We start from the raw sequence: 24818 nt of genomic DNA on the forward strand, positions 1-24818 counted from the left end.
TTTCCACATTTATCTGCCGATTCGAATGTCTTTTGTCTCATTCGTTTAATTTTCCATTCAATCTCCTGATTCATCAATTCCATATATTGCTTCTGGTACAGTTTAATTTCTCTCAAGATCTCATGTGACTTTGGGTTAGATCTCAATTTCTTTTCACTGTCTTTTATCTTTTCCAAAATTTTTGTTTTGTCCCACTGCTTCCCCCAGGAAAAGCTGAGTTTTGCTGATGAATCAGAGCAAACATCCATGGGGTTTTCCCCTGGGAAAGCAGTGACACAAAACTAAAGCCTCTTGGATGCATGGCTAGAAGTCATGGACCAAATGGAGGAAATTGTGGGACAAAGGGAAGTGTGGATTCGGCTCACACCCACAGGGTATGCTTCAATCTCAAGTGTTAAGCTAATTTCTCCACAGTGGCTGCTGTGACTGAGATAGATGGGGGAGCACTGTTCGGTTGTATGACATAATCATACAGTGTCAAACTCATCTTTCTTTGTCATTCCTCTTATCACCCTCCCACAGTGTGTTAAGCATTCCATAAGTGCTATATTCCACACATACTGGGTCCAAGTTTTGGGGGAGGGGAGGATTTGGTAGAGACATCACCTTGCCAACAAAGGTCTGTATTTAAAGTTAAAGCTATGGTTTTCCCAGTAGTGATGTATGGAAGTGAGAGCTGGACAACAAAGAAGCCTGATCGCCGAAGAATTGATGCTTTTGAATTCTGGTGCTGGAGGAGACTCTTGAGAGTTCCATGGACTGCAAGAAGATCAAACCTCTCCATTCTGAAGGAAACCAGCCCTGAGTGATCACTGGAAGGACAGATTGTGAAGCTGAGGCTCCAATACTTTGGCCACCTCATGAGAAGAGAAGACTCCCTGGAAAAGACCCTGATGTTGGGAAAGATGGAGGGTGCAAGGAGGAGGGGGCGACAGAGGACGAGATGGTTGGATAGTGTTTTCGAGGTTACCAGCATGAGTCTGACCAAGCTGCGGGGTGCAGTGGAGGACAGGAGTGCCTGGTGTGCTCTGGTCCAGGGGGTCACGAAGAGGCGGACATGACTAAACGACTAAACAGCAACAAGTTTGTTATTGGTATGAGTTTTCGTGTGCATGCAGGTATCTGAAGAAGTGTGCATGCACACGAAAGCTCATGCCAATAACAAACTTAGTTGGTATCTAAGGTGCTACTGGAAGGAATTTATTTTATTTTGTTACAACAATAGAGTCACTGAATTGTAGAGCTGCAAGGAACCCCAAGCATCATTCAGCCCAACCCTTGCAATGCAGAGGTTTATATTGTGTGTGTGTGTGTGTGTGAGAGAGAGAGAGAGAGAGAGAGAGAGAGAGAGAGAGAGAGACCTGACAGACTCCAGCCTTTCTGCAGTGGCTTGAGAAAGAAGTTGACCTTTCAGGAGTGCCACTAGGGGAAGACAAGGTACCTGGGAGAAGCGCTGAACACTTGAAGCCGCAGTCCGTGGCAATGCACTTCTCGGCTGCTGGGCAGTCAAAGTCATCCCTGCAGAAATCGATGCAGCTCTTTGGCGTGGTTTCGGCTGGTGCCTCTGAACACGGAGCGGGATTTTCTGGAGGGGGGAAGAGGGTTGTTCACAGTCATAATCTTGCTCACTGCCTCCTGCAGCAGGGAGTCCCACAAGTTAACCCTGCGCTGCATGAAGAGAACCCTGTCTTTTATCTGCCCAGAACCTCCCCAAATGCAGCTTCTTGGGATGCCCAAAAGTTTTAATGTCATTCGTTTATTTTATTTTTTATTTTTTAATCTGTGTATCAGGGCAGTTCACAAGGTAAAAATACACGTAAGTAGTTAAAACAAAAACAACGAAACAATAGCACCCCACCTAAAAACACAGTGCTTTTTTCCGCTTAAAAATGCTTAGGGGTTACTCTCATTTTGACTCAAGAAAACCACAGTTTTATAGTTCAAATCGGGAAAAATACTGTAAATGGACAAAAGTACAAAGATTCACAAAATGTTTGGGGTATGTGTCCCCCCAGAAAAACACACTGTAAAAACACATTTGAAAGGCTGTAGAATATTAATCAGCCAAAGGCCTGGTTGTAGAGAAACATATTTTAATTATGGATGTTGATGTTTTAATGACTATATACTGGGTTTCTATGCTTGGAAACTGCACGATAAATAATAATAGGAGTTGGTTTAGTATTTTAAATCAAATGGAAGAGAAGCATTATGTACATGAGAGAAAGGGTCTGGCAACCCTTTAAACTGCACAAATAAATCACTGTGCCAAAAAATACATTTGATTTGTCCTATGTGCCACGTTTACCGTGTGATTAAAGAGACACATGCGCACAGATGACCTGCCAGGGACTGTTTTTCTTTCAGGTCACAGAAGCCCACGTATTCAAAACTTTTCCAATGATGTCTCTGGCTTGTTGTTTTCTCTGCTGCTTTTATTTCGCTGTGTTTTATGTCATTGCGAACTGCCCTGGATAAATATTTCCTAAGTAAACATGATGGCAGAAAGTGAGGAGGAATTAAAAAAACTTTTAATGAGGGTGAAAGAGGAGAGCGCAAAATATGGTCTGAAGCTCAACATCAAAAAAACGAAGATCATGGCCACTGAGCCCATCACCTCCTGGCAATGCGGGAAGACCTGGGCGCATTTCTTCCAAATCCTTCATATTTTAACCCTATGCTTAGAGACACCCCTGTCCAGGAACAAACCTCTCCCATTCTCCAGGCTCCCTGGCCCACAGCCTCTCTTAGCTTGGTCCTCTTCCTGGGAGACAGTTGGGAAAGGCAGAGGTTTGTTGTGTGAAGAGGCCTTAACTGGCTGTGGAGGATTTTCTCAGAGAGTTGGGAACTGGCTCCTGTCCACTTTCTCTTAGATCCAGCAGCGAGTTTGGCAAACAAAACCTGCTGGTGCATTTCATTGAGCAAATAAGGTTAGCAGGAGGGTCATCGGCACAAAACTCCCTCCTCCCTCTGCTCTCTCCTACAACTGTTTTCCAGGTATTGCTGAACCTCCTTCATCCCTCCCTTGTCATGTGACACAGATCACTGTAAGTATCGGTGGGCTCATCCCAAACTTGCTTTGAAGGTCTTTCAGGACCAGTGGTCTCAGAGGCCACTCCCAGTCACCAGTCTAGCTGCTGCATTCTGGATTAATTGCAGTTTCCGGGTCACCTTCAAAGGTAGCCCCACGTAGAGCACATTGCAGTAGTCCAAGCAGGAGATAACCAGAACATGCACCACTCTGGCGAGACAGTTTGCAGGCAAGGAGGGTCTCAGCCTGAGTACCAGATGGAGCTGATAAACAGCTGCCCTGGACACAGAATTGAACTGCGCCTCCATGGACATCTGTAAGTCCAAAATGACTCCTAGGGTGCGCACCTGGTCCTTCAGGGGCACAGTTACCCCATTCAAGACCAGGGAGTCCTCCACACCTGCCCGCCTCCTGTCCCCCAAAAACAGTACTTCTGTCTTGTCAGGATTCAACCTCAATCTGTTAGCCGCCAAAAGAGGAGGGATGCTTTTGATTCAATAGTGAATTTAACAATCTTTCATTATGCCCTCCCCCCTCGACCGAAGTTGAGTGGACTTTATTTATTCTTTGGACTGGACCAGGAGTGAGAGGGAGCAATGCAGAGTCAGAAGATGAAAGGCTGCGAATTAAGCCTGGCAAGAGGTTGCATTTGTGGAAAGGCTTTGTTTTTAGCTGTGTGCCGAGGAAGAACCCCAGAGTGGAATTTTAATGGAGGAGAATGAACATGTTATCTGGGAGTTATTTATAGCCGCAGCCTGAATGGAATGTGACTTGACCTTGTAAACACGGCAGTGAACAGAACAAAGGAAGATAGCAATTAACTCTCCCAACACACCAGACAACGTCTCTGAAGGACTACACAGGTGAAATGGATTTCATATTTATGAGAAATAACAGAGGTGCTGCATGCAAGGAAAGAATAATGGTCAGTTGCGAGAATGGACTAACATCAAGAGAAGGATTAAGTGAATATTTAAGAAGAGATGAAGTGATGTTCATATGTTTGCAGCAGGAGCGGGAAACCTGGTTTTTACTAAGAAGTTGTATTAAATTAGAGTAATTTGGTCTGATCTGTAGTAATTTGGAAAACCAATAAAAATAATACCAAAAAAAGAAAAGAAAAAGTCAATTCCATGCCAGGGGGCCACTGAAAACAAAGCTGCCAATACCATAATGCCATTACACAAATCTATGGTGCAACAGCATTTGGAGTGCTGTGTACAGTTCTGGTTGCCTCACCTCAAACAGGATACTGTAGGACTGGAAAAGGTCCAGAAAAAGGGCCACCAAAATGATCAGTGGTGGTGGGGGGTGGGAAGTGACGCCCCAATGATAGGGTGGCCATACGTCCGAGCGAAAAATGCTTAAATATCTGGAGAAATCTGGATGTATGGCAGCCCATGTCGGGAGTGTAGATTTTGGCAAATTTCATAAGAAATTCCTTAGGGGGCCCCCCCCCCACACTTTTTTTTGAGATTTTGCAAAAAAAAAAAAAAAGTTTTCCAACTTTCGCCAAACAACAACAACAACAAGAAGCTCTAGATTTTCACTTTTTGAAATATAACAACCCTACCCTATGAAGAGAGGTTGCAGCATTTGGGACTTTTTAGTCTAGAGAAAAGGTGAGGGAGAGAAGGCAACGTGGTAGAAGATGAAACTATGCCTGGAATGGAGAAAGTGGATAAAGAAAAGTTTCTCTTCCTCTCTCACAACAACTCATGGACCTGCAATGAAGATGGATATTGGAAGATTCACAACAGATAAAAGAAAGTCCTTCTCCGAGCAGCTCATACAGTTAACCTATAGAACTCCCTCCCACAAGAGGCAGGGATGCCACCAGCCTAGATGGCTTTAAAAGAGGATTGGACAAATTCATGGAGGAGGAGAGGACAATTGATGGCTCCTAGCCAGAATGGCTCTTCTCTGCCTCCACAGTCAGAGGCAGCAAGGCTTCCACACAGTGCCAGATTTACTTATAAGCTAAACAAGCTCTAGCTTAGGGCTCCACTCTCTTGGGCCCCCCCCCCCCGCAAAAAAAAACCTAAAGAAAAAAAACACCTGGATGTACATTTCCAAAATATCAGATAAAAAAATAAAATGAAACCTACATACAGAAACAGTGTTTTGTGTTGTGTAGGCTCCGATGATGTTAGTCATGGGCCCCGCCTGCTCCCTAAAATATCACTGGTTTGCTCATTTCTATTTATAAGGTGCCTACATTCTGCATTGACTGGGTGCATGACAACATGTACAAATGGCCTGAGATACCTATTGTTGTTCTTGTTTAGTCGTTTAGTCATGTCCGACTCTTTGTGACTCCCTGGACCAGAGCACGCCAGGCACTCCTGTCTTCCACTGCCTCCCACAGTTTGGTCAAACTCATGCTGGCAGCTTCGAGAACACTGTCCCACCATCTCGTCCTCTGTCGTCCCCTTCTCCTTGCGCCCTCCATCTTCCCCAGCATCAGGGTCTTTTCCAGGGAGTCTTCTCTTCTTATGAGGTGGCCAAAGTCTTGGAGCCTCAGCTTCAGGATCTGTCCTTCCAGTGAGCACTCAGGGCTGATTTCCTTCAGAATGGAGAGGTTGGATCTTCTTGCAGTCCATGGGACTCTCAAAAGTCTCCTCCTATTAGCTCCATAAATTACCATATAGCATATATTCAACACACAAAAACAGCGACAATTTGTTGTTGACAAAGGGCAGCTGGACATATAAAGGGCCCTGTTACCTTCAGGAGCTGAGGGCCTCATCGAACCTAAATCCGACCCTGCTTCCACATACCCGTTGCTGGAAACCGGGGGAAGCAAGAAGGCAATTGTGCTTGAATCCTGCTTGCTGGTTTCCCACAGGTTTGCTACTGTGAGAAGGGGGTGCCGGATTAGGTGAGCCACTGGCCTGATCTAGCAGGCTTTTCTTATGTTAAGGAAGATCATCTCTTTATGCTCAACACTTGGATTGATATTCTTTTTGAAATGCTTTTCCAGAAGAGCATTAGGTGCAGCCCAGCCCTGAGGGGATGATGATTGTTCCACTAGGAAGGCAGAAGTTCCTCTGTCTGCTTCATGTGAGGCCTATTTGCCTCCTCCTCCTTGTTCCTCATTGCTGCAGGGTGACTGGGGCACCTGCAGATGCTCAGGAGCTGCTCCCGTCAGACTCTTCCCTTGGACCAGGCCCTGATGATGACGCTTGGATGAGCGCTTGGATGCTTTCTGCAGAATGAGGCATCTAATGCATCTCAATTACACCTGAGACATCTCTGGGACAGGATGTTTGTCTGCAGAGCAAATGACACACTTCGTGTGTGAACCATGGGTGCAGAGCTCAGAAACAGGGCTGGAGAGGGAGGATCTTGTTTAGATCCTCCTCTTTCTCCTGCTGCACCAGAAACGAATTTAGGGCACTTCTGTCCCTTGGCTTGTTGTGGGTTGTGAACCCTTCTAGCACCTCCCTTATCTGTGCGATGTTCTTCTTCAGCTGCTCCGCTTCCCTCAATCTAAAGATTCTCTATACTTTGAAAATAGTAGAGCTGCGTCAATTGCACGGTGGATCCCAGGATTTCATAGAATCATAAAAACCTTCCAATATCTGAAGGGCTGTTACACAGAAGACGGAGCAAGCTTGTTTCCAGATGCTCCAGAGGTGTGGACCCAGACCAAGAAAGTAAATGACCTCTCCTCTTATTCCTCGACTGCTAAGCTTACTCAGAAGTCTTGCGTGAGGTAGTTTTTCAAAAAAGAAAAAAAAATAATGAACCTCCAAGTGTTCACTGTCAGCCAGATCACCAGTATCTATCTGCTTCTTGACACTCTCAGATAACTCCAATATGTTCGTGAGACATGATTTGTCCTTGCAGAAGCCACGCTGGCTCTGATTCACCAAGGCTTGTTCTTCTGTACACTTGGATATCTTGTATTTAAGAATACTTTCCACTTTCAAGAACAGTTGTTAAGCTAGCCAGCCTGTAATTCCCAGAATGCCCTCTGGATCCCATTTTCAAAAATTGTTGTTACATTGGCTACTTTCTTGTCCTTTCTGTTCTGCTATTCCTGTGCTAGTGGCGGTGATTGTGGCCCAGTTAGGAGGCGACGATGAGCAGCCGGCATGGACGAAGCATCTGGAAAGTATGAAAAGATGTTGCTAAACTTCCCCTCTGGGTCTGCATGCCTGTGTGACCTACATACTTCAGGTTCTTTCCTGCTTGCACTCACAAGAGGGGACAATTTGCTATGACAGAACAAGGAAGGGGGAGATCAGATATGCTTGTCCAGGTCACCAGATCACTGCAAGCTCTGCTGGAGCCCAAGGTCTTGTTTTTGGAGCAGATCCCCAGCAGAACCCCCCCCCCCAAGGCTGAACTCACATCTCTTGTTGCTTCCCACTAGCCCCTGCTTTTCAAATCCTGAGCTGCTCTCTCTGTCCCATCCCCTTTGAAGCCAGGCCCCCACAACCCCTGTTTTGCCATCCATGCCCTGTGCATGTTCCTGCCCCACCCCTTTCTGGAATCTGGACCTATAGTCTGTAACTGTGGCTCATAGGAATAATAGAATACTGAATCATAGAACTGTCGAGTTGGAAGGGACCCTGAGGATCATCTAGTCCAACCCGCCTTCAATGCAGGAATTTCAGCTCAAGCATCCCTGACAGATGCCTTGTTGGAAATGTAGAGTGAAAGTTGGCAAGTTTTTTCACATGTGGTGGACATGTGAAAAAATGAAAAAAAAAATTGTGATATGATTTACAACGAAATGAAAAAATTGTTTAAACACACTTTCCCCAAAAAACTAGAAGCCTCTTTGCTGGGGTTGATAGGAGATGAAATAAGAAAAGCAGACCAGAGATTATTCATGTATGCTCTGACTGCTGCCAGAATCCTAGTAGCCCAAAAATGGAAAACCCAGGAAATACCAACATTAGTGGAGTGGCAGACAAAAATGGTTGAATATGTGGAATTAGTAAAACTGACCCTCATCATCTGTAACCAAGAAGAAACAAAGTTCAGAAATGAGTGGCGTAAATTTGTGGAGTGTATACGTAATAGCTGCAGAAGTTTAAAAACTGTAGTAGGACTAAAATAAATCTTATGATGTGATTAGGATGTTATTAAGAATCTGTGATAAATGAAAGATTAATATGAAAACCTGTTGAAGGGAGGGAGGGAAGTCTGTGTTCAACAGAGCGTGAGAAAATAAGTGTATATAAGTTTGTAGAACATCAGTGTATTTATTTTGTTTTGTTGGTGTTAAAGAAAATTCAATAAAGAGCATTTTTTTTAAAAAAAAATAAAAGCATCCATGACAGATGCCCATCCAACCTCTGCTTAAAAACCTCCAAGGAAGGAGAGTCCGCCACCTCCCCAGGGAGACCGTTCCATGGTTGAACATCTCCTAATGCCAGAAAGTTATTCCTGATGTTTAATCAGAATCTCCTTTCTTGTAACTTGCCCTCCAGAGTAGGAAAAAGCCCCCACTTTCACAGCAGGTAAGACTGGGGAGAGAAGACTGGGGTTTCCTTCTCCGTTTGGGAGCCTGGAATGCCTCTCACTGGGGGAAGTGCTGTCTCCACTTCTGGGCACTACAGGGTTTGGGTTTGTTTTTGTTTTGTTTTTTCTGTGAACCACCCTGATATCTTCAGGTGAAGGGCAGTATGCAAATTTAATCAACAATAAAGAATCATTAGGGCCCTGCGGGACTTGACATCTTTCCGCAGGGCCTGGCCTTTGGTCTGGACTCAGTCTGACCCTTATGTTTCCTTCCCCTTATGGTTTTGATCTATGGGCTACTTTTAAAATGAGGCTGCATTTTAAATTCCATTTTAACCTGTATTTTAAATTGGTTTCCCCCCCCCCACTATGTTTTTACTGTAATTTTACTGGTGTTAGCCACCCTGAGCCCAGCTGTGGCTGGGGAGGGCAGGGTATAAATAATTTATTATTATTATTATTATTAGGATATGGAGAAGTTGGAAGGTGTGCAGAGGAGGGCGACCAAGAGGACCTTGAAACTTAGCCTTGTGAGGAACAATGGATGGAGTTGGTATGTTTAGCCTGAAGAAGAGGACACTTAGAGGTGACATGATGATAGCCATCTTCAAATATCTGACAGAGCAAGCTTGTTTTCTGCTGCACAGGAGGAACCTGAACAGCAGATTCAAAAGACAACAAAGGAGAGTGGAGGTTTTTCAACAGAGGTTGCATGACCACCTGTCAGGCCTTCTTTTGCTGCAATTCCTGGGATTCTGTGAAGAGGGATCCCAGCACGTCCAACACTCCTGAGTTCCTGACGGAACCCCAGAGGCGCAGGTTCCTCCTGCCCGACTAGTTACCTGTGTGTCCAGGAATCCCAGCCTGGCTCACCGCAGAGGGGAAGCAAGCTGACTTGCACTTTCTTCTCACAGCTCCTCCCTGGCTGGCACGGGTGCCCTTGCGCAAGAGAAAGGGGCTGGCAGACAGTTAGACGTGGCGTCTTTCCCACCGCCCTTCCCCTGCTTGGGACGGAGACATCTCCACGATGACTTGACTCAGCACTGAGCACTCTCACTTCGCACCACGATGGCCTCAGGAGGTGGCGTCGCCCTTCTTCTGGGGCTGCTGGTTCTTACGGCTGACCTGCCACGTATTGTATCGCAAGGTAAGTCCTGTGAGCTACCAGGTGGGCGGTTGGGAAGTGAGGTCCCTCTGGCCTCCCGGTCCAAGACCACCAAACCCAGCTCCCCCCCCATCTCTGTTTGGCTTGCTACCTGACCATTCCTTGTCCTCCCAGTGGGGCATGAATTCAAAATGTTAGGCTTCTCCAATACCCTCCAACTAGAGCTTCACTGGCTGGTTTATTTAGGCCCACTGGGGTGGCTTTTTAAGTCAGACTCACAATTCTGCTTTCCTTCACACACATATGGAACTAAACTATCCATCCACCACTCAAAATACAGTCATTTCTTCTTCTTCTTCTTCTTCGTCTTCTTCTTCTAAAAAATATGGGAACATCTAGCCTTTAGAAATCACTATATCATTTCAAGATTTGTCTGATTTTCAAAAACAGAGGAAGATACATTTGAAGGCTAGTTCCTTTTTTCTTTTTCTCTTTTTTTAATGAAACGGTAATTTATTTGAACAGTTTGCAGAGAACACACATACATATATATCTCACACTATACATATGCAAACTGTCTCATCTAACTTTGCCTTGTGTTGTGCAAAGCACTATGATTAAGAAAAAGCAAGTGGTTTGAAAAAAATAAATATACGGTTTTAACAGAAATTATAATATCTGGTCAAAAACAATTCTGCTGTTCTGTTTTTTTATTTTATTTTATTTTGTTTTGTTTTGTTTTTATTAAAGATTTCTTGGTTTACAAAAGTATGTGCAATGCCTCTTTTTTTAAAGTTACATTTTCTACAGACCAGTCTCATTTGTTAGACATTAGTGTTACATTAGGAAGGAGGGGGGGATGGTGAGTGGGGCTGGGGCAGGGTGGTGATGTTTCTTTCGCCTTTTGACGCAAGGGCGCAAGGGCACCCCCCTCCAAAGCAGCCTCCTTTATCGCTAGCGTCCCTTATCTCCCTCCAATCGCTTGCCGATCAGCTGCTCAGCGGCTTCGTTTCAACACCCCCTTCCCTCTTTCTAAAAAAAAAAGCACGATCTGCTTTTTGCCCCTGGACAATTCGGCTCCAGGGACCATGCATGCGCTCCATAAGACGCACAGACACTTCCCCTTACTTTTTAGGGGGAAAAGTGTGTCTTATGGAGCGAAAAATACGTTAAGTTAGTTATTGGTATGAGCTTTCGTGTGCATGCACGCTTCTTCAGATGGCTGTGTTCTGTCTCCAGGGCCGGAGGCAGCAACATTTCTGAACGCCAGTTGCTGGAAAGGAGGGGAGAGGGCTGTTTTGCTGGAATTCTGCTTGTGAGCTTCCCTTTGGGGCAGCTGGTCGGCTATGCCTTCCTTTCAATGTCTTCCTTCTCCCCCAGTGGCTAAACTGGTCCCCACTTGTCTTTCTTTCCTTCCAGACCGACCTGGCTATTGCCGGGAACTCCCTGTCCATTCTACTGACCCCTCTGGTGGGGGCTCCTGCAACCAGTGCAGTTCGGATGCCAACTGCCCACCAGGCAAGAAGTGCTGTGGTTCGCCCTGTGGCAACACCTGCCAGACACCTCAGCCGAGTAAGAACACCCTCCCTTCCGGGTTCTGTGCTTCTTTCCTTTTTGGCCTGTTTACTACGCACATCTTTTTTTTCTTTTTCTTTTGGAAAAGCAGGGAGGGTTATTGCCACCTTGCGCCCTGTCATTATCTCCTAGGAACGTTCACGTCTCCAGACTCCGTCCAGGCAAGACTGTGGCCTGCAACTGGAAAAGCCAGATTGCGTAAAGGCAAACAATGAAAATGTCCCGGAAGGCCTGCAAATGGGAGTCAAAATTGTCAGCATTTGATTAACTGCTCTTTGCTTTCAGGAATGAGCTTGCATGTGTCTGTCCGCTTCGGAGCTTTGAAACACATTTTAAGCTGTTTTAAATTTTCTGTTTTTAATTGCTGTAAGCTACCCTGGGACCTTAGGGGGAAGTGGCTCCAGGCTTGTGCTGCGGGTGGGCAGCTGCGCAGAACAAGACTGTGTGTGGCAAGCAGTGTTGCTGTTGGTGTGCCACAAATATCCCCCCCCAGCACTTCTCTTCCTCCTCTTCCTCCTCCTCCAGATCTTTGCAGACTTCCTCCTGTCACAGGTCCCTGCAAGGCTTTAATGCGGAAACTGTATTACAACTGGGGGAAGAAGAGGTGTGAGGAATTCATTTATGGGGGCTGCCAGGGCAACCTGAACCGGTTCGACACCCTGGAGATGTGTCAGAAAGCCTGTGGGGGTCAAGGTAAGCACAGCTCCAGCTCTGGGCTTTGCGGGGACCCTGGGGGAGAAAGTCCCCTTGAGAAGGGGTCCAGAAAAGAGGCCAAGACTGGATCCCCAAGTATAGAATCCTAGACTAGTAGAGCGGGAAGGGACCCTTGAGAATCATCTGGTCCACCAGCAATGGAAGAATCACAACCGAAGCACCCTTGTTGCAGGGCAAATCTGCTGTCTCACAAGTACTATTAACTACTCGTGAGTTGGGTTGAAGAAAGAGTGCAAAATTTATTTACTGCAGTAAATAGGTTCAGTGTGGTCACTTCCACAAAGGCTGAACGTGTGTGTGAACCTTTTATAGGGTTTACAGACAAAGAATTAATATAAAATCCAACCAGAGCGCTGTAGACATTTGCAGAGGGTAGTTGGCAGAACACTCACTTGATACAACTTTCTAGATGTCCAGCCTGCAACTTGACATGTGTCCAGCCCTTCTAGGGCCCCTCACTTCTAAAGTTTTGAAGCCTACATAGATACAAGCCTAAAGGTAAAGGTAAAGGGACCCCTGACCATTAGGTCCAGTTGCAGATGACTCTGGGGTTGCGCGCTCAGTTCGTTCTATAGGCCAAGGGAGCTGGTGTTTGTCTGCAGACATCTTCCGGGTCATGTGGCCAGCAGGACTAAGCCGCTTTTGGCGAACCAGAGCAGCACACGAGAACACTGTTTACCTTCATGCCGGAGCGGTACCTATTTATCTACTTGCACTTTGACATGCTTTCGAACTGCTAGGTTGGCAGGAGCTGGGACCGAGCAACGGGAGCTCACCCTGTCGCGGGGATTCGAACCGCTGACCTTCTGATTGGCAAATCCTAGGCTCTGTGGTTTAACCCACAGCACCACCCGCTTCCCTTAGATACAAACCTACATACCAAAGAAAAGAGAATTGTAGTCTCAAGGAGCTGCCTCTCCTGATCTGCTTGTCTTCCTGTTTCAGGTGCGCCCTAGAGCAATGGAGGGAGCAGGTGAGGGTCTGCCCTGTGGGGAAGAAGATGGAGCAGCACCCACGGAGCCCTCCTGCTGGGCTCCTTCCTCCCTCCTTCCTGACCCCCATTCTCCCACCCCTCTGTGCCCCCTGGGAGCCTGCCCTGGGGGGCTGACGGGCTCCTGGAACATGCTGGGTAATACAAAACAATAAATTCATGCAATTGACTGGCTGGCTCACTGTCTCTTCCCTCCCATGGTACTCTGTTCTTCTCCCAAACCCTGGACCCTTCTTGGCCATCAGCTGTGCGAAGAAAGGATGCGATCCCAAATACCTTTACTAGGGAGTGGCTCCCATTGTACTCAGTGGGGCTTACTTTGGAGTAAACACACTCAGCCCTGCCTTCTTGCGTGGCTCCTGTGCTGATGGGTGTGAGCTGAGGGGCTGGTTTTTCTATCAACCTGGGATAGAAAGATGGGAGGCACAGTTGGTTAGTCTGGGCGGGGGGGGGGGGGGGCAAATGCAACCCTCCCAACCTCCCCAAAATTTCTTATTATTTTGTAAAATGTATACACTACTTGATTGTTAACAAACTTCAGAGCGGTTTTTTGGGGGAAGGTAACAAAAATAAGAATGAACTAAAAAGAGATTTAAACTCACATTGAGTTTGTCGCAGGAACCCCCCCCCCCATCATTCAGTTTGTACAAACTTCACACACTCACACTCACACACTACATACACTATGCTTCTGTTATAAATCAACCATACATCGGATCTGCACTGTTCCACTTTTATTTTACTCCATGAAGGAAGGACTACAAAATGGGGAAGGTTTGATACAGGCCAGCCATAATCCCTTGAGCATACCAGCACATCCACAGGAGCCCTGCCCAGTTGCTATGCCAACCCTGATGGTCCTAGACAGAAGACCATCAAGATCACAAAGAACTTGCATATGGGAGTGGATTCAGCATGGACTGGAACAAAGGACAATGATCAGCTCTTCCCTCTGGGGGCAGGAAACTGTAAACTCCCCTCTGTCACCTGGAAAGTACTCATGGGGAGGGGGAAAGGGGGAACCAGCCAGGTGACAAGACACTCAGGTTACCACCACAACTCCTCCCTCAACCCCTCCTTTTTTGATGTGATGTAGTTGCGATGTAGTCTTAGGGGTGCAGTTTGGTAGATTAGTAACTAATAAAAGTTGGGGTCTTCTTTTGTTCTGGGCTTCCATCTTGCTTCATCTTGTTGCGGGTGAGAGTCCTGTTGTGACAGTATTCAATAAAGGCCAAGCCTACAGGCTGCTGTTTTGCTCCAAGTTATCCTGGTTGGTGTCTTTGTTTTTGTCCAAGGGAGCCCTTGGATTTTTCCGTTAACAAGTTTAAACTCACATCGAGATTAAAACTCACATCTGGGTGGGCTTGTCTAAACAAAAATGCTCTTAGCAGGGACTGAAAGGAAGACCTTGAATGCAGGTAGGTGCCGCCATGCTAAAAGGTATTATGTGGCAGGTGTAACTGTGCCAGTTCTGCAGATGGAAGCGACTGAGTGGGCGCATCTCAAGTACGGCAACCTTGCAGATAAACTAGCCCTCAGGAGGAATCCACTCCAGAGGCCACACTCACTCTGCCATGGCTCCACTCCTTCCTCGAGTGCCTTCCTCTGGCTGGGATTTGTCTGAGGATGCCCCTTGCTTGCCCAGATGGAGAGGGGGGGGGTGAACAGAGGAACTGTTGCATTCCCAAAGCAAGGAAGGATTGGACTCTGATTGATAGAATACACACGAGGCTTGACCAGCAAGACTCTGGGAGGAGGTGCCAATAATAATTCCTCTCCACCCTCTGGCCCAGGTCGTTTTATTCACAAAAGAACTTCTTACACAGTGTTTGTAAGAACCAATCAGATTTCCTCTGAGCATTTCAAAAAACCCCACGTGGGACAAAGTTAAAGATTAAAACTACAAAGAGCTAATTTCCTACTTGAGCATGCATATGTAGTTCAGAGTAAATAAAACAGGAAGCAAGGAGGAATGCTTTTAGGAAACTCCGGAGGTCATAAACAGCAATAAACAGGAGAGGAAGGATAGGTAGTTACCATCTCCTTGTGAACGATTAACAAACTACATCAAAGCTACCTTCTAGCTTTATGACCCAGGATGCCAGATGAACAACTGGCCTGTGTATTTAGAATGCTGATACGTGCCTGTCGGGTGTAGAGAAAGCAGAGATGCAGAGGCTTGTGGGATTCAATCAGAAATTATTGTCAATGAATTAAATCCAGTCAATGCAATGCATTCATCGCGGACACAATGGCTTGCTCCATATTTCATAATTCCTCATAGCAATCCCACCTGACCCCCACACTCTGAATATTTGCACCACTACAAGGAAACACTTTTGCGTGGCCGGAAAGCGACCCCCGGTACAAAGATGCAGTGACTCTGCCCACCTTTTGCCACTGACCTTGTCCGGCAATGGCATGTGTCTCCAGGAATATTGCCCAAGATTGCCTTGAGCAGAAATAAATCCCCTGTGGTGGGCCAAACCCAAACCCTGCAGGATCACTGTGAGCACTCTGTGATCCCTCCAGATTCCCAGACTGCATGGCTACAGCGCCTTCTTCCCTGCAGACCCTCTCGGGAGCTGAGAGCAGCAGAGGGGCCCTCTTGGTAGCTCCTCTGCCCTCAGAGGCTGAGGGTGGTGGCCCCTGAGCTGTGGCACTCCTTCCCCACAGAGGGGCGCCTGCTTCTGCCCCTGAGGTCTGTGTCTTTAGCTGCACCAAGCCCAAAACTCACCCCTGCTAGGTGCTCTGCCATGCACCTTGCAGCTTTTGGAAATTTCGGTGGTCATGTTATCCTGCCTACACAAAGGGAGAAAAAGGTCTCTTTCGCATCAAGATGAGATATGTAGGAGTCTGGCAGGACATTTTGCCTTCATTTCTCTCTCCCAACACATCATGATCTTGTTTTGATCATTAGATAAAATAAAAATGCATGCAGTTTCTAGCTATAGGCACCCACAAGCCAAGCTGCTCTTCTGATAAAGGCTTTGACGCTGCAGGAGTTTTTAGGAGCTGATCCAGGTCAGATCTCCAGCATGGCTGGGGAAAACCTCAATGTCAGCGGCCTTCTGCCCTCCATATGTGCGGGACTGCAGCTCATAAGAGCATAGAATCATAGAATCCTAGAGTTGGAAGAGACCACAAGGGCCATCGAGTCCAACCCCCTGCCAAGCAGGAAACACCATCAGAGCACTCCTGGCATATGGTTGTCAAGCCTCTGCTTAAAGACCTCCAAAGAAGGAGACTCCACCACACTCCTGGGCAGCAAATTCCACTGTCAAACAGCTCTTACTGTCAGGAAGTTCTTCCTAATGTTTAGGTGGAATCTTCTTTCTTGTAGTTTGGATCCACTGCTCCGTGTCCGCTTCTCTGGAGCAGCAGAAAACAATCTTTCTCCCTCCTCTATGTGACATCCTTTTATATATTTGAACATGGCTATCATATCACCCCTTAACCTCCTCTTCTCCAGGCTAAACATGCCCAGCTCCCTTAGCCGTTCCTCATAAGGCATCGTTTCCAGGCCTTTGACCATTTTGGTTGCCCTCCTCTGGACACGTTCCAGTTTGTCAGTGTCCCTCTTGAACTGTGGTGCCCAGAACTGGACACAGTACTCCAGGTGAGGTCTGACCAGAGCAGAATACAGTGGTTGCAGGATCAGGCCAACAGCCCATCTAAAGCAGCATCCTGTTATCTCATAAAGCCCAAATTGCATTCCAGTATATACCATTTTTCACTTGGTTTCAAACTGATTAATATTAAGCCTTTTGCTTCATTTGTTTAGCCGGTTATGTTTCCTGTTAACAACACAACGAACAATCATTTCCCCATATCATTTCAACGGAGGTATAAGACATACCAAATGTGGAGCGTTTGAATTAAATAGATTTGAATCCTGTGGTCTGCAAACTTCCCTCCAGGGAAATTTGCCTGGAAGAGATTCTCCCTTGCACTCAAGCTGATAACAACACCATTTCACCCGGAATCAGGTACTAGTCAGGTTCCATTTATTTGGAGAGCAGAAACACAAAGCGAACCCCCAGCAGGAGATGCTGCCTGGTGCAGAATCTTGCCCCTCTTCTCAGCTGTTTCTCAGCTGACGCTCAGAGGAATCTTGTCTTCTCCAGGATCCTAGTTAGGCTGTGGGGAGAAGAGGAGGCAAGCATCAGCCTCACGGGACTCATCCTGACTAAAGGCTTTCCTTCTCTCAGTCAGAGCCAGGAGAGGATTTGGTGGAGGAGACCCTTGGCGATAAATTGATTTATTAATTTTCATTTCATTAAAAAACCCTTCAAAGCAGTTTAGGTTAGTAAGACAGGACTAAACCTCGCAGAAGCCGTGCTCGTTTGTCTTCAGCAAGACTGATCATTTTAGTCTTCACCCAGAATGGACAATAAGGCAACAAGCCCAGCCAGGGCTCCCCTCCAGGGGAAGAGAGGGCACATACAGACCCTCCAGGTGTCCCTATTTTCCAGGGACAGTCCTGGATTTAAACCCTAGTTTCTGATCCCTCTTTTCCTTAAGAAATCCCTATTTTCACCAGAAAAATGTTGGAGGGTAGGGAGTTCTCCGACCCCAGAGCCAAGCAGATAAGTAACTATGCAACCTTTAGAAGACATTTGAAGGCAGCCCTGTATAGGGATTTTACATTTATTAATATACCGTATTGGCCTGAATATAAGCCTCACTCCCCACCCCAAATTCAGACTGTGAAAAGTTAAAGCGCGGTTTAAATTCGCAACCTTACAAAATTTGGCTGCTGAAACAGACATACGGTAGAACAGAACGGGTGTGAGTGCTTGCGAAATTTTAAGGGAGTGGCTTGTATTCAGGTATTGTCTTTCTCTCTCTCTCTCCCCCCCCCCCTTGAAGTTTAAAGGTGTGGCTTATATTCAGGTGCAGCTTATATTTGGGCCAATACGGTATATTGGAAGCCGCCTGGGGCAACCCTGTCAGGTGGGCGAGGTATACTTCTTCTTCTTCTTCTTCTTCTTCTTATTATTATTATTATTATTATTATTGAATAGGACATCCCTATTTTCACTGGAGAAATGTTGGAGGGTATGCATATAGTTATTTTATATATATATACATTTTTATTGATTTTTTTAACATATCAGTTCCAACAGTCATACAGCATATCTTCTCATCTTATACAATGTTTTAGACTTCCATCAACACCTCTGATGATTTTCCATACTTTATCACTTATTCTGCATTTCTTAATTTCTCTATTACTCTTAATTATCATTAACTAATAGTTCATCTCATGGTCTTTCTTGCAATATTTCAAATAGTCCACCTTACAAAACTTCTTGCAAACCTACTAGTGTGATCTGTTCATCACAACTGCTTTTCAAATAGTTCATATATTTACTCCAGTCTTCTAAGAATCTCTGGATAGATGCATATAGTTGGCCTGTGGAACTCACTGCGACAGTGGTCTCTAATTCACGGAGGAGGAAGAGAACCCCGGCAGTGGCTTCTAGTCGCAATGGCCATATGCCGCGTTCCAGGATCTCAGGCTGAAAGCCATAAAAGAGCTTGAGTGACCATGTTGGGAACAGCATGAAAACCAGAAAGGCCCTGGAGCCTTCCCTCCAGCTTCCTTCAGATGAAAGCAGAGACATTTCTCACTCCCCTACCAATGGACACTTCTCGGCCCCCCATTTTTGTCCTCCCCCCACAGAGCATTTCCTATCAGAAGGGCGAGTCCCACCCCCACTTCACCACATGCCCTCTGCCGTCCTGGGTTCGAATCCCCACCCAGCCAGGAAGCTCCCTGGGTGAGCTTGGGGGCCAGTCTCAACCTCTCAGCATAACCTACCTCGCAGGGTTGTTGTGCGGATTAAATGAGGAGGAGAGCCACATGGGCCACCTTGAGCTCCTTGGAAGAAAAGGTGGGCTATAAATTCCTGGGGTTGGGCTAGATGACCCTTGGGTTCCCTTCCAGCTCCACGATTCTGTGAAATGTGATGACCAACTAGCCCAGTAACTAAACCTCTGGGATTAAACATTTTAAAATGGGCTTCTGGAGCTGAGCAACCCTCTCTGCGGGATGGGGGCTTCTCGGGGGGGGGGGGGGGCTTACCGTATCTGCTGCAGGCAGCTTCACACAATTTCCGACTCTCAAAGTTGTTCTCGTTCCCTTGGCATCCCCCCCAGTTGAAGGGCAGGCATTCCTTTTTCTCATAGCTGTAGTACCAGCGCTCTTGCAGGATAAAGCAGAGTCCTTCGTCCGGAGGGATGATGCAGATACCTGGTGGGGGCAGAGGAATGGGGGCGCTGAGAAGTCTGGAAAGCAGAGAGTTCAAAAAGAGACAGAGACCACCTGGGTCAGGAATAGGCAACCTCGGCCCTCCAGATGTTTTTGGCCTACAACTCCCATGATCCCTAGCTAACAGGACCAGAGGTCAGGGATGATGGGAATTGTAGTCGCAAAACATCTGGAGGGCTGAGGTTGCCTATGCCTGGCCTAGGTGATAAAGGCTCTGGAAAGGGCTCAGGGAGTTGGATCTGCTTAGCCTGCAGAAGAGGAGATGGAGAGGTGAACCTAGAACCATCTAGGTTCTAGGATCCAGTAAGGATGGAGCAAGCTTGCTTTCTGCTGCTCCAGAGGAGAAGATCCAAATTCCAAGAAAAGAAATTCACACCCAACCTTAGGAAGAACTTTCTGCTGCTGAGCGCTGTTTAATAATAATAATAATAATAATAATAATAATAATAATAATTTATACCCCGCCCATCTGGCTGAGTTTCCCCAGCCACTCTGGGCGGCTTCCAACAAAGATTAAAAATACATTAAAACATTGGTCATTAAAAACTTCCCTTCAGATGTCTTCTAAACATCAGATAGTTGTTTATATCTCTTTGACATCTGGTGGGAGGGCGTTCCACAGGACGGGCGCCACCACCGAGAAGGCCCTCTGCCTGGTTCCCTGTAACTTGGCTTCTCACAGTGAGGGAACCGCCAGAAGGCCCTCAGCACTGGACCTCAGTGGCCGGGCTGGACGATGGAGGTGGAGACGCTCCTTCAGGTCTACTGGGCCAAGACTGTTTAGTGGACTCCCTCCAAAGGTGATGGCTTTTAAGCAGCGGTTGGATGGCCACCTGCCACGAATTCTTTAGCTTCAAGTTGTGCATGGCAGGGGGTTGGACTAGATGACCCCAACAGGTCCCTTCCAAATCTACAGTTCTACGAGGAAGGAAAGGGGTGGAGGCAAGAGGCAGCAGGTTCAGAGAGAGAGAGCCAGGGAAGTGATGCAAGCTGAAACTCAGCGGTGAAAGGGGAAGTCACAGATCATTTAATGGATTTCATCAAGAAAGGGGAAAGTGTGGTTGGATGAGAGATGGTGGGGCAATGGGATGGCAGAAGGTGGTTGGGGAGAGGATGAAACAGCCAAGATAACCTATAGTGGCTAAAGTTTGGGACTCTGTGCTGTAAGGTGTTGCTGAATAAAAGTGTGCCTCTCCTTCAATCTGTCATGCTTGAGTTGAGATTCCTGCACTGCAGGGGGTTGGACTAGATGACCCCAAGGGTCCCTTCCAACTCTACATTTCTATGATTCTCTGAAATGGGGAGGCAGGGAATCAAAGGACAATCCCCACAGGACCACAAGGGTTTCCAGCCCTGTACTCACCAAGGTCTGCAGACACCACAGGCAGCTTGGCCCAGAGGGCAATGAATGCTGGAAGAAGGCAGAAGATGTCCCTGGACCTCATTGTGGTGCTTGGAGAAGGCTCTGAATCCCCAGGACTACTGATCCAGGCTGTGACCCGACTTGCTTTGCAGTGGACCTGCCCCCGTGCGTTCTGTTTGAGGGAAATCAAGCACCCACACAGCTGAAACCATTATTTGCAAACCAAGTTTTTGCTGCTGAGGATGGCCTTTGGGGCTCCCTTCCTATGCTACAAGTCTGCAAGGCTTCTTCCGCAACGATTCTTACCTGCAGATATGGAGTCCAGGTTGGCCCAGAGAAGAAGAAGGAGCTGCAGAAGGAGAAGAATTATGAGGAGCTCAAATCTCCTTGTGCTCTTTGGAGATAAGTTGGATCCTCCAAAGATGAGCTGGGCAAGTCAATCCTTGCCCCCTCTTCACTTCTAGCTACGGCTGATGATGCCCAGACCAGCTCTGAAGCTGGGAGGCAAGACTTGGGATGGAGAAGAGTCATCTGATGATTAGCTTGGTTGGTTAAGGACATATAGCACTGAGGAAGCCTTAATTTGAGCCCCAGTGATCAAGGAGTCCCAGAGAGAACACCATGTGTAGGAGGACATCCCACCAGGTGGCATTTTAATTGGAGGACCAACAGCTCCAGGGTTCGAAGCAGGTGGGAGATGAAAAGGTCCCACCTAAACAAGGAACAGGGTCCATTTATCACCAATCAACAGGTTACAAGAGTTCAAACTGACCTAAAACAAGCTTTGCATTGTTCTTCTTATGAAATGGCTAAAGAAACTGCCAGTTAACTTCTCATCTAAAATGACGAAAGAGAACGGAAGGGCTCTAGCTAGCCATAAAAATAGATATGCATGAAAAGAATGAGGAAACGGGGCTCAGGAAACAAGCTGTTGGAGGGTGGGCAGGAAACCCTTTCAAGAAATCACCAGTTAAGGAGCCTGTTCACCACTTTTGCATGGGCTGTGTGCACTGAGTAAGAAACAATGATGCAATGAAGACACAGAACTTTGACCTATCTATCTATCTATCTATCTATCTATCTATCTATCATCTATCTATCTATCTATCTATCTATCATCTATATCTATCTATCTATCTATCTATCTATCTATCTATCTATCTATCTATGTATCTATCTATCTATCATCTATCTATCTATCTATCTATCTATCATCTATCTATCTATCATCTATCTATCATCTATATCTATCTATCTATCTATCTATCTATCTATCTATCTATCTATCTATCATCTATCTAATCTCTATCTCTATCTCTATCTATCATCTCTATCTATATCTATCTATATCTATCTATCTATCTGTCTGTCTGTCTGTCTGTCTGTCTATCTATCATCTATCTATCTATCTATCTATCTATCATCTATCTATCATCTATATCTATCTATCTATCTATCTATCTATCTATCTATCTATCTATCTATCTATCATCTATCTATCTATCTATCTATCTATCTATCTATCATCTATCTATCTATCATCTATCTATCATCTATATCTATCTATCTATCTATCTATCTATCTATCTATCTATCTATCTATCTATCTATCTATATCTATCTAATCTCTATCTCTATCTCTATCTATCATCTCTATCTATATCTATCTATATCTATCTGTCTGTCTGTCTGTCTGTCTGTCTGTCTATCTATCATCTATCTATCTATCTATCATCTATCTATCTATCTATCTATCTATCTATCATCTATCTATCGATCTATCATCTATCTATCTATTTGTCTATCATCTATCTCTAGCTATCTATCTATCATCTATCTATCTATCTATCTATCTATCTATCTATCTATCTATCAATCATCTATCTATTTTATTTTTATAATATTTATTAAAAAAATTTAAAACAATAAAAAGCATACATAATAACATAGTATTTTCCAATATCCACATTTCATTCTCATCCTAGGACTTCCTCACACCTCTTGTTCCTGCATTCTAAACTCATAAATTTTGCTGGCAAATTATTAAGATGATTCCATTCATATAATATAATTTCCCAAGATTAAATCTCAAATTTTGGAATTTAAAATCACTCTTTTAGAGATTTAATTATAAAATACTATTTAACCAAAATTTATCTTTTCCTCCAATTACACTTAAATTTGTATTCTTTATAACTAATTTGTTGAAGCCATATTAGTACTAATCTTACATCTTTCTTAACATTCATACAATTTACAATATTTTTGTAGATAATCCTTAAATTTCTTCCAGTCCTCCTCCACCAGTTCTTCTCCCAGGTCTCGAATTCTGCCAGTCATCTCCGCCAGTTCCATATAGTCCATCAGTTGCATCTGCCATTCTTCCAGTGTGGGCAAATCTTGTGTTTTCCAGCATTTAGCGATAAGTATCCTTGCTGCTAGGGACGCAGGTGGCGCTGTGGGTTAAAGCCTCAGCGCCTAGGACTTGCCAATCGAAAGGTCGGCGGTTCGAATCCCTGCGGCGGGGTGCGCTCCCGCTGCTCGGTCCCAGCGCCTGCCAACCTAGCAGTTCGAAAGCACCTCCGGGTGCAAGTAGATAAATAGGGACCGCTTACCAGCGGGAAGGTAAACGGCGTTTCCGTGTGCGGCTCTGGCTCACCAGAGCAGTGATGTCACGCTGGCCACGTGACCCGGAAGTGTCTCCGGACAGCGCTGGCCCCTGGCCTCTTAAGTGAGATGGGCGCACAACCCCAGAGTCTGTCAAGACTGGCCCGTACGGGCAGGGGTACCTTTACCTTTACCTTTATCCTTGCTGCTGTCGTAGCATACATAAAAAAAGTTTGATCCTTCTTTTGCACACTCTGGCCGACAATGCCCAAGAGAAAGGCCTCTGGTTTCTTAGGGAAGGTATACTTAAATACCTTTTTCAACTCATTATATATCATTTCCCAGAAAACCTTCACCCTAGGGCAAGTCCACCAGAGGTGAAAGAAAGTTCCTTCAGCTTCTTTACACTTCCAACATTTATTGTCAGATAAATGGTATATCTTTGCAAGCTTGACTGGAGTCATGTACCACCTATATATCATTTTCATAATATTTTCTTTCAAGGCATTACATGCCGTAAATCTCAAACCTGTGGTCCATAACTTTTCCCAGTCAGCAAACATAATGTTATACCCTATGTCCTGTGCCCATTTTATCATCGCTGATTTGACCGTTTCATCCTGTGTATTCCATTTTAACAGCAGGTTATACATTCTTGAAAGTATCTTAGAGCTGGGTTCTAACAGTTCTGTTTCTAACTTTGATTTTTCCACCTGGAATCCTATCTTTTTGTCCAACTTAAAAACTTCTTTAATCTGAGCATAATGTAACCAATCTCGCACTTTATCCTTTATTTTCTCCATACTCTGCAACCTCCAATTGTCTCCATCTTTTTCTATTATTTCCCAATATTTCGGCCATTTGGCCTCCATATTGAGTCTTTTCGGGGCCTTAGCCTCCATTGGTGATAACCACCTTGGGGTCTTGTTTTCCAATAAATCTTTATATTTCGACCAGACATTAAACACTGCTTTTCTGACAACATGATTTTTGAAAGCCTTATGTATTTTAACCTTATACCACAAATATGCATGCCAACCAAAAGCATTGTTAAATCCTTCCAAATCCAAAACATCAGTGTTTTCAAGAAGTAGTCAATCCTTCAACCAGCAGAAAGCTGCTGATTCATAGTACAACTTTAAGTCTGGCAGGGCAAAGCCCCCTCTTTCTTTAGCATCGGTTAATATCTTAAACTTAATTCAGGGCTTTTTGCCCTGCCAGACAAATTTAGAAATATCTCTCTGCCACCTCCCAAAACACTCCATTTTATCCACAATCTGCAAAGTTTGAAACAAAAACAGCATTTTTGGCAATACATTCATCTTAACAGCAGCAATACGTCCTGACAAGGAAAGTTTCAGTCTTGACCAAACATCTAGATCCCTTTTGATTTCAGACCAACATTTTTCATAATTATCTTTATATAAGTTCCTGTTCTTCGCTGTTATGTTTACCCCTAGATATCTTACTTTTTTGACCACATTTAAATCTGTCTCTTTCTGAAACCTTTCTGATTCTAAAGAAGTCAAGTTTTTTTCTAGAACCTTGGTTTTTTGCTTATTAAGTTTAAATCCCGCCACTCGACCAAACTCATAAATCAGCTGCAGAACCCTTTTGGTACTAGGCTCTGGCTCCTGTAAGGTCAATACTAGGTCATCTGCAAATGCTTTAAGTTTA

At 45.4% G+C, this 24818-nt stretch overlaps 1 protein-coding gene across 1 annotated transcript; it reads left to right on the forward strand.

Annotated features, from left to right (window-relative positions):
* Window positions 1–9492: 9492 nt before the first annotated feature.
* On the forward strand, window positions 9493–13064 carry LOC307218392 (kunitz-type serine protease inhibitor 28-like). Its single transcript, XM_079980641.1, has 4 exons — window positions 9493–9656; window positions 11034–11186; window positions 11715–11882; window positions 12849–13064. Exons 1-4 carry the CDS (start codon window positions 9578–9580, stop codon window positions 12857–12859), a joined length of 411 nt encoding a protein of 136 aa, XP_079836767.1. The 5' UTR covers window positions 9493–9577; the 3' UTR covers window positions 12860–13064.
* The last annotated feature ends 11754 nt before the right edge of the window (window positions 13065–24818 follow it).

Source organism: Podarcis cretensis (assembly GCF_951804945.1).
Source record: "Podarcis cretensis genome assembly, chromosome: 6".
Taxonomy (NCBI): Eukaryota; Metazoa; Chordata; class Lepidosauria; order Squamata; family Lacertidae; genus Podarcis; species Podarcis cretensis.